Source organism: Dermacentor albipictus, chromosome 1 (assembly GCF_038994185.2).
Source record: "Dermacentor albipictus isolate Rhodes 1998 colony chromosome 1, USDA_Dalb.pri_finalv2, whole genome shotgun sequence".
NCBI lineage: Eukaryota > Metazoa > Arthropoda > Arachnida > Ixodida > Ixodidae > Dermacentor > Dermacentor albipictus.
Genome location: NC_091821.1, coordinates 34,306,715 through 34,317,040, shown reverse-complemented (window position 1 = coordinate 34,317,040; position 10,326 = coordinate 34,306,715). Strand labels below are relative to the sequence as shown.

Sequence of the window (10,326 nt, the reverse complement as noted above, 5' to 3'; positions counted from 1 at the left end):
GCATAATCATTGCTAATTGTTGCATTTATAACGCAATAGTTTCTTGAAAAGGGATCATTTCGCATATTCACAAAACCATTTCTAGCCAGAAGAATGAAAATCAAGCAAATTAATGTACTAGAACCATCAATCTGCTGCAAGCTGGCCTAACCGCCATACTTGCCACTCCTCTACATGCGACTGTCACGGTCCCCTCCAGTAGGATTTGTAGGAAGCTCTATGCTGCAGTCCCTCAGTGCACCTACCTGCGGCGTTGAACCTACCCCTTTTGTATTTTATTGTATTCGTTATACATCTCAATGAACGTTACGTCATTTGTCCCCTTTCTGAATGTTAGATTATTTCGCACTGTTCCAGAGACAAACCAATACCCAATACGATTAACTTTGCTACATAGTAAATTATCGTTGTCACGAAATGAAGCCACGCATAGAACGCTGAAGAAAATAAATATATTTATTGGAACAGCTGAATAGCTGTAGTGGTAGAAGGGAAGTATATATATATATATATATATATATATATATATATATATATATATTTCTGGGCATTTATGTGTAGCAACGTATTGTTTCTCGGAAGCAACTTTCAATGCGCCGTGTTTTATGAAAGCGCAGGGCTGTCTGTGCTTTCGACATCTTTCAACTCATTTCTTTCTTCTCGTTCACTCTTCCTTCGGCACATATTCATTCTCTGATTTCATGCAACGTAATAATCTCATGTGGGACCTTCCGGGGGACAGGTGTGAAGAGATGGTGACCTGCGGTCCGTGTACATCCAGCACGCCTGAAAATAAATGTTAGTGTTAGTTTAGTATACGAGTTACAGAAGCCAAGAAGGAAGTTAAATACCGAAGCAATACCATCGCGTTTGCTGCAGGTACGACACATCTCCTGTATTTATTTGAAGTACGCACAGTCACCATTGAGTTATTGTTTTGGATTTTAGCAGCACAGTAATGCCAGGACTCAGAGTGACTGTTTGTTCGGTATGCCATGGTGCTGATCGTCATGCTGTTCTACAAAATTTGGAGGACGCTTGAGCTTCGCTTTTAAGGGTCGAACGCGATAGCATTCAAATATCCCTGACTACCTCTCACGCTTCCCTGCCACTGCAGCTTATGCACCCTTAACGTTTACCGGGAAACGCTGGTGGCGAACGCTATGCACAAAGGCGAGCTTTCTGGTAGAAACACGGCCTCTTGCACGGGCCGATTCCGGAAGTAGTGCTCAGCGTCGCCCAAAAAAACGCATCATTTTCAGGTTTCTGTTAATGTTTCGCACTTTTAATATTTCAGTCTGAGAAGATTTAACCTAAAAGGTATTTGCTGTCGGTATTTTGTTTCATGACATTCGTTTGTGCGCTCTCATTCTCAAACTTTCGAGCAATAACTTTTTCGAGAATGTCAGAAAGGGTATGAGAAACTTTAGAGATAACATGGTGCGGCAATATAACCGGAATATACTGGATGCCTTATAGAAAGGTGTGGCATATAATATACCTAAATATATACGGACATTTTCGCTCCGTCGACGGTCGCTGACGCCGACACCGGATTTTCTGCGACACGAGGCCCTTAAAGGGCCCCTCCCCAGGTCTGGCCATTTTGAGCTGACAAGCGGAGAGCATACATTGCGCGATAGCGACCGTGTCGGCAAAGTATTACATCGCTACGCACCGCGGAAAGATCTGAAATTTAAAACCGAAAGCTGTTTTTCCTTCTCCTCGCGGCCGCCGCGCTCCAAGCCGGAGGATGACGTACACGTGTTAGTGCGGCTACGTACACATGTTCGCGCTGTAACATCGCTCATGGTGACACGTGACTTCGAGAATTATTCAAGCCAACATCTGTTATTTGGGTAATATGTTGCTAGAATGGACGAATTAAAGCGTAGATAAAAAATAAAACACACAAACCAAATGTCTGCATGTTTTTGTTTTACTTCGCACCGCAGCAGAGAGATGTACTTCCGTTTCGTCTGCTTCTTCCCACGTCGTGCTGTCGCGCGCGCAGACATCGAAACTATGTCATTTTCAACCGTGTTCCCGCGCGGGATCATGTTCTTTGATTCGCTCGTGTCTGCCTCAGTATTCGTGTAACCCAGACTTATACCACTAGTCAGGTGTCCTCGTTCACAGCGTGCCAAATCGTGTGCTGCGCGAAACGAGACAATCACAACAGCTTGCGCGTGACGCCGTCAGCGCAAGTGCGCCGCGCTGCAAAAAAAAAAAAAAAAAGCGAGGAGAGAAAAAGAAAGTGAAGGCGGGGACCGTGATGTATGCTAGAATAGCAGCTTGGGCTTGTTGGTTTTCCATCCTGCTAGTAACAGCGCAAAATGTAGACAAGGGACGAGACAAGAAGACACCACAAGCGCTGACTTTCAACAACGTTGAAAGTCAGCGAGACAACGTTCAACGAGACGAGACAACGTTCAACAACGTTGTCTCGTCCCTTGCCTACATTTTGCGCTGTTACTAGCAGGGTGATGTATGCGTCACGCGGTCCTCGAGGTCCGGCATGGGAGAACGCAGGGAAGGAATTTCGCTTGCGGAGGCTAGATGGGGCAAGTGGAGAGAGCGTCTATACTTGCGGTGAAGCTCGCCTCCTGAAATCATAGATTCGCGGCACTTAAATATTTCTATCTCGGCTATTAATTAGCCGATTTGAAATTTTTTTTGCGGCAGAACGCTCCCTAGAGGAGACGTAATAACTTCCAGCGTACAATCAAAATTTACTATGGGACCTGGTGAGGGGCCCTTTAAAGCAAATTCCACGCTCGTCGCAGTTCGCAAAAACGAAGTTCTACCGTATGCGACGATTAATACAGGATAGATATACTTTTTATATTTTCTTACATTTCTGCTGCTCAGGCAGTTAATGGTGCTAGTTATTGAAATGAAAAAAATATTATATCACATTATACACTGTAAACCAATTTGCAGCCTTAGAAGTGTAAACTTAAATCCTTAAGGGTTCTTAAGGCTGCAAATCAAACGCACCCTTACGTCCATAAAAGGTTTTAAAATGTGAGTTGTTGACAGAAAGCATTCTTAGGGGTAAGAATCAATTTACAGTGATATTCCTTTTAATCACGGAGCGCACATGAGTATACGCGACTTGATTTTGCAAGTTCTGCCCAGTGGTGATAAGCAAAAAAATATCCGGACATTGCTGTGCGGGTTAAGACCTGAGTACTCAATATGGCTCCATTTCAGTTCACCTCACGGAGTATTGCTACACACTCGACTACTTTGGAGATGGCACTACTATGTTTGATGGGATACTCGATGTGTTATATGTTTACGACCTACATGGTAATGTAGTCGTAAAACCTGCCCCTTGGAAATAGTACGCCTACACGCGCAAGAAGGGCTGGCTGGTGGCCGTATTCACCATATCTGGGGTTATATAATCCTATACCGGGATGCAGTAGGTGTATATAAATAAATAAATAAATAAATAAATAAATAAATAAATAAATAAATAAATAAATAAATAAATAAATATTCACGTGCTTTTTTCTGTTCATTTTTTTCTGCGCGACGCTCTCACAATTTGGCCGTCCATTTCGCTATTGTTATCATGTGGATTACGCTCGCACACTGTGATTTTGAGCACACGTACGAAAAAAAGAAGTGGTGTGGCAACATGCAACAAGGTTGCTTCTTATTGGTATTCTCCCTTAGGATAATTGGAGAGTTGCAAGCTTAGAAATCAGTGTAATGAAATATTAGCTTGCCCACTTCAATTTCAGAGCCGGACGAGCAGGCTGTGCCATATGTCGTAGTGATATCGTTGTCTGAAGAAATATATTTTGCCTCACTCTCACTTACTTTTTCACCAAGTTTTACCCCTCGAGGACACAACAAAGCACTTATTTGCAAAGCACCCGTAAAACTAACTCAGGCACCAGCATCAACGCGCGGTGAAATTATCTAACCTACAACACACTTGCCTTATTCGCAGAGTGGGAGCGACGAGTATTTTCCCCGCTTTAAATGCGTAAGCGTTTCTGTGCTTAGCGAACGATGATACCTGTCTGTCACGTAAGCTGTGCTTACTGTGCTTACGTGAAGGAAAAGCAGAAAGCCTACTTAAACATATTCAGAAGAAAGAGGGTACGCAAGCGTGATCTACCTCTGACAAGAAAATGGTAGTGTGATCCCTTATATTCACCGGGTGTCACACCACTTGAGAAAAAGTTGCACAATGCGGCTATATTAGGGTTGTATGCGCTGCGCCAAATAGGTTGAGCAATCTTTTCCGGAAAACGGGGCCAGAGCTTGCAGATCAAGCAAGCTGTGAGAAGAAACACAAAGAAAGGTAGGTAGGCTGCAGCATAGGTGTTATCTACCATATCCCAATGACAAGCGAAGCAAGCTATGGGGGCCATACTGGTAGAAGCCTTAACGATAGGCTACGCGAGCATAGGAATAAAGTAAGCAATCACCAACCCGATGGTTTCTTTCCACTTCAATGCAATAAGTGCGCCTGCCGGCCTCTCTTTAGTGAAACTGTTATTCTGGATATGAACGCAAACGAAATGACTAGGGTAATCATCGAATCACAATACATAGCCATGTATGGAGACGCATGGGCCAGCTAACTTTCCATCGCTTTATCAACAAAAGAGAATTTTCGCTCATGTCATAAATGCATACCACGAGCCTTCCGTTGGCGCGCATGTTTTTAAAGCCAAGCTCTCTTGGCCTGTTCTCCCGACTTTCCGAGCGCTGCTGTTGCCGCTGTGGTGTTCGCGCGCGCCGCTGGATTTCTTGCAACACCACCAGATGACGCTTGCCTCCGCGCAGCCCGGAGACGTACAAAAGCACAGTTCGCAATGGGGGATCAGAAAATTTGGTTGTGGGAGTTCATGTGGTTTTTTTATTTGCTCTTTCTATTGTTTAACCTAGGCAGGACATTAAGCAGTATAATAGCAAGAGCTTGGTGGCGCAACCCACCGCCCCGTTCCAAAGGGGACGCTCATAACTTCCATCCCGGCTGGCGCACTGTGGCAGCGTTTCACAGTTGTGCGTATGACATGCTGTGGGCTTGCTTTCCTATGCGACAAGAAGGCAGTTGCTGGGCTGTGAAAGTCGTGTGCTGGGCTGTGATAGCGTAAACATTACAATCGTCCATAGGCTGAGAAGAGCGCTTGGAGGTGGCTTTTCAACATCGCGATGACCACGTATGCAGAACGAGCACGTAAACACGGGCCTAAAGAATGACTCCAAAGCGTGCACTCAGCGTCGAGGACACCCAGGCCCAAATGCAGTGTCGCGCGGAACGCCTTTAACAAACACGTCTCCCGGTGTGTTCTGTGGAGTATGCATACAAGCACCAGTGAAGCACGCAAGGTAACGTTTAAAATCAACTCACCACACTCATATAGGCCTAAACACTGAAGAAATTACTCATTCGCCGCCAACATCACCGCTAATTATCGTCAATCGAAGCAAACAGCCTACAAATTTTCGCTAACATAGAGAGAGAGAGAGAAAATAATACAGAGAAGGGCAGGGAGGTTAACCAGAGGTGGTTCCGGTTGGCTACCCTGCGCAGGGCGAAGGGTTAAGGGGGATAAAAAGAGGAACAGAGTGGAAGGGGGAGATAGAAAGAAATTAAGACAAGCACGAACAAAGCGCGTACACTACACGGCGGTAGCCCACAGTGCGTAGGATCCGCACATTTTTTCTTTGGTTCTTTTTTCTTTTCTTTTGCCTTTGCTTACATTTTCGAAACACGCGTCCAGTGATGCACCTAATAAAGGATGCATTTACTTCTTATTTCTGCAATAAATCTCTTGTTAAAAGTTTGCGCTGTGTGTGTGTGTATCTTTGTTCCTTCCTTCCGTCGTAGATGCGCTACTACGCGAATGTCATTTGATGTGACGCAACAACAAGCTCAATATACAACATTGGGACACTGTTCTAGCCCGCCCTTAGCACAAATGGCGTTGAAGATGTTGCTGTGTTTCTTGACGACATACGGGCTTAGTGACACACTTCAAGATTCGTCTTGCGGCACATCGCACTCATGTGCACTCCTTGTTTTTGTTTTCTCTCTTTCTCTCGTCCCTCCTTTTATCAGCTTTACTTTCATTTATCAACTTACCCCAGCGGAAGGTAGCCAGCAGGTCTATAAACTGGCTAACCTCCTTGTCTTTCCCTCTATTATTCCTCTCCTTGTCCGGCATTGATGTGGTAATGTACAGCAGCAAATCTTTCTAAGTGGGAAACGCTATAAAATACCCATCGAAGCATATTTTTTCCTTGCATCTAGGCCTGCCACCAAACATACTAATAATAATATGAATATGTGATTACTATAAGAAGGCTCTGAGCTTCAAATAGATGTAGTAGGGAGCTTCCAGCATCCACGCGTGAGTGCAAGCGGCAGTTCTTTCTTCATCAATGTTCGCATTTTGTATCAACGTAGCATGTACCATTTATTTATTTATTTATTTATTTATTTATTTATTTGTTTGTTTGTTTATTTTGTTCTTTCTTTCTTTCTCTCTTTCGTTTATTTCTGTCTTGAAGCCATCATGTGCCAGCGGCCGGAATGTATGCACACCATGACTGCTGACAACCAGCAACAAGTTGCTTTTCTACAGTTATATTTCTGGAATGATGCACCTCATTTGGAAAAGGCGACAGAGAATGTGATAATGTAAAAAAAAATTATAAAGCCTTTGTCCCGTGCTCATCGTTTTTACAAGACAATAAATGTTCTCCACGAAAGCCATCATGATCAAGCTGGCCTTGTCGTAATGACAAGCAAGGCTTACGACAAAGTCGGCTTTGTTGTGATGGCAGGAACACAGGCGGCACCGCAAAAGTTTCTGTCGTGATGGCAGAAATTTCTGCCTTTGTGACACATGGACAAAAAAGCAAAAACAAAAACATTCTGTTGCATTTGTTTCGCTGGGTTTTTATACAAAGCGCCTTTCCTTTTCCGTACGTAGTGTGCCGAAAACATTTATAGGCAATAACGATATGTCATTCCTATAGCGTTTCTTTTCTTCCTCATCACAGTGCCACCAAAGGCCCAAACATGAAATTTCATCGTAAATGGGTTTGGCGTCTTCAGCTAACAAAATTAGTGATTTGTGAGAGACACTGAAACAAGAGTGATGCACCCATGGTGCAAAACGCACCTAGACAGATTGGCTCAGCCGGAGAATCCAGAGCTGTGCTGCTCGCCTCCGGATCCATGCTCCTGGTTCTTGTACTCGTTACCATGGCTGGACTGCCCCGTGGCCCGGTGGGCACCCTCATTTTGGCTAAGGCCAAATGTCTCGCGGTCACCATACGTCTGCACGTTGCCATATTCACGTCTCTTCGAACCACCGACATTGTAGTTGAAGCCACCTTGGCCATACCTGTGGACAAGAAAACAAATGATACTATCTATCTATCTATCTATCTATCTATCTATCTATCTATCTATCTATCTATCTATCTATCTATCTATCTATCTATCTATCTATCTATCTATCTATCTATCTATCTATCTATCTATCTATCTATCTATCTATCTATCTATCTATCTATCTATCTATCTATCTATCTATCTATCTATCTATCTATCTATCTATCTATCTATTTGTGTCTGTCTGTCTGTCTGTCTGTCTGTCTGTCTGTCTGTCTGTCTGTCTGTCTGTCTGTCTGTCTGTCTGTCTGTCTGTCTGTCTTCAGCACAGTTTGGGGTCAAGCCTAGCTTTCAACTTTCTGAAAGTCACCACGGAAATTGCTCAAATGGGCTGGGCCATCGACATATATTAACAGCTCAACTAGTGTTATTCATCATCACTACAAAAAGGGCATGAAGAGCGCGTCTTCCTACCGGTCACCCTGAGCGCCCGTCTGGAAGCTGCCGCCCTGGTTGAAGGCACTGCCGTACTGGCCACCTCCCCCGCCAGGCCCGAAACCACCGCCAAAACCTGGGCCTCCGCCAAAGCCTCCGGGACCACCGAAGCCGCCACCCTTTTTGGAGCCACGACCGCGGTGGGGTAAACGACCATGTCTGGTCCTGCCTTCGATTTCTTCTTCTTTCTTTTCCTCTGCAGGGGCAGGAGCTGCGAAGGCCACTGCCAGAGCAGCCACGAGCAAGACGAAGGCGAACTAGACGCAGTAAAGAGAGGACAATGTTGACCTTATGAGTAATAGTTATAAGTAACAGAGTTATGAGGTTGCGTGTGATTCCAGTGAGTAAGAGAATACGTCAAGAAAGCAAATAGACAAGACGCACATATGCAAAACGGTCTCTTTAGAAATAGTCCAAAATTCTCGGCTCGCAAGCGCACATGTTCAATATTAGCATGAAATTTGTTAAATAGTATTTCACTTCAGGCCTCTTCAATCGGGAGCTCCATTCTTCAGATTGTCCAAAATAAACAATTCTTTTGCGCCTGGCAGGGGGGTGAAACCGTTTATCGAGAGGAAACGATTTATCCCGGCCATGCGTCTCTGTCTAAACAGTCTGGGTTGCTTTTGACTAAACAGGTTGCGGCCCAAAGTTACTTCAGCCATGGTTAGATTTAACCTAAAGCCCAGTTTCGGGTAATACGGAATGCGTGTCTTGCTGCCTTCAATATCGTCGAGATCATGCGTTCACACGCTGTCTTATTTTCCGTCTTCATTTAGCTATTTCAATCCCATGACGTCACAATATAGTTTCCTTCTCGAGTAGCGATGAAGAGCACACAGAATTACCGTTTCCCGATTGCACTTGCTTTATGTTGTATCAGTCGTCGTACGACTGCGAATCGTTGAAAGCACGTTCACATAATGGGACAATCGTTCATGCGCACTGACGCAAGCGGAGCCACAAAAAGTGGTCCCCCGCCTGAGGGGTACCACTAGTATCCGCCTTCCATATCCCCCGCCTCGTTCAGCCTCAAACCGGTTCCATTAGACATCCATTGTGATGGTATGTCTAGCAGAAGTGTCGCACTGTTGCTGCACAACAAAACTGTAACACTAAGACTTATCGAGAGGTGATGAGACAAATGTTGGAATCATCTAGCATGTTTTGGTTACCGGTTCTCTTTGAACTAAGCCTGGCGCAGCTGTGCGTTTTATTGTGCGTTTTATTGCGTCAACCACACCTTGAAATTACTCCAAGGTATACGCACCTGCATTTTGTACCTGCGCATCTGACAGCCGAATTTCTGTTTATCATCTAAAGATGGGTAAGGCTTAATATCGTATAGACTTTTCAACAAAGACGTTTGGCACGTATCGAGATCTGTAGGTTCTCATCGAGCTAGACGCAGACTGTATCTTACATCAATCCGGGCGTATTAACTGCGGTGCTCATAAAAATTAAAAATAACCAAGAACAACAAATTACCCTCTGGGCCATGTTCCAATAGCTTTAATCGAATTTCTTTACATCTACGGAGTTCTCAACTTCCCAGCTAAAACCAATCTGAGTACTTGAAAAGAATCACATGTGTTTCCTTCTGATAGTTATTGTGTAAAAAAATACAGGATTAGCTTCTACAGACAATTGATCTACTTAGGAATGTACAAGAAGCAAGGAACCATTATACTTAATAAAACTGGCATTTTTGCAGAGCAACTTGACAACACAGCTTTCTTTTTTGTAATATTCAAAACACAGAAAAATAGCACTTCACAATGCTCTCCACCGCGACTCGGCAAATGAGAAATCGGAAAGCACACAGAAGTGAAGCATGTTATCTTAGTCTAAAGCAGTCTTTCTCTTTTCTTTTTCGTTTCTTTTTTTGTTCAACCACCTTCGGAGATAACCCATATGTAAAACATCACCCACTCCTAGTTTCACGCTGTTATGCAAGGCGCGCATACAAACCTTCGTAGCGCTAATTTAAACTTGTATTTTTTCAATCATTCCTGCATTAAAAAGGAAGCTTCATAAACAACCTGATTACACCCGGTATGCTATAAGTGAATTTCAGGCAAATAGCGGTTATACTCACAGTGCGACGCATGTTGGGAACTAGAAGGGGGACACAGACGCAAATGAAACTGCAGGCAGCTCTGAGACGGCGAGCGAAGGTCTTGGCAACTGGAGGCGGAAAAAAACGTTGCTTTTATAATCGACTCACTCTGGGACATCAAGAGAGTGCGGGAATTCCCCTCTTCCCGCCGCTAAGCGGCAACGGTGCCGGCGTACAACAACCTTCTCGCATGAATGTACGCCAGGCGCATGGCAAGGTGGATGTTGCGAAAGGACTGCGTACTCTTGCGCGCAGCAGTTTCCTTTCTTGTACACTCCTGCGATGGAAATGAATGCGCACTCCGCGGAGACACGCACGTGCAGGTAACCACGGGACC

General features: G+C 44.4%; 1 protein-coding gene across 1 annotated transcript; it reads right to left on the bottom strand.

Annotated features, from left to right (window-relative positions):
• Positions 1-438: 438 nt before the first annotated feature.
• LOC135901042 (uncharacterized) lies at positions 439-10,121 on the bottom strand. The gene is made up of 4 exons (XM_065430679.1): positions 9,969-10,121; positions 7,850-8,127; positions 7,161-7,385; positions 439-786 (listed from the first exon to the last, which is right to left on the bottom strand). The coding sequence occupies exons 1-3, from the start codon at positions 9,978-9,980 to the stop codon at positions 7,175-7,177; spliced, it is 501 nt and encodes a 166-aa protein (XP_065286751.1). The 5' UTR covers positions 9,981-10,121; the 3' UTR covers positions 439-786; positions 7,161-7,174.
• Positions 10,122-10,326: the final 205 nt, after the last annotated feature.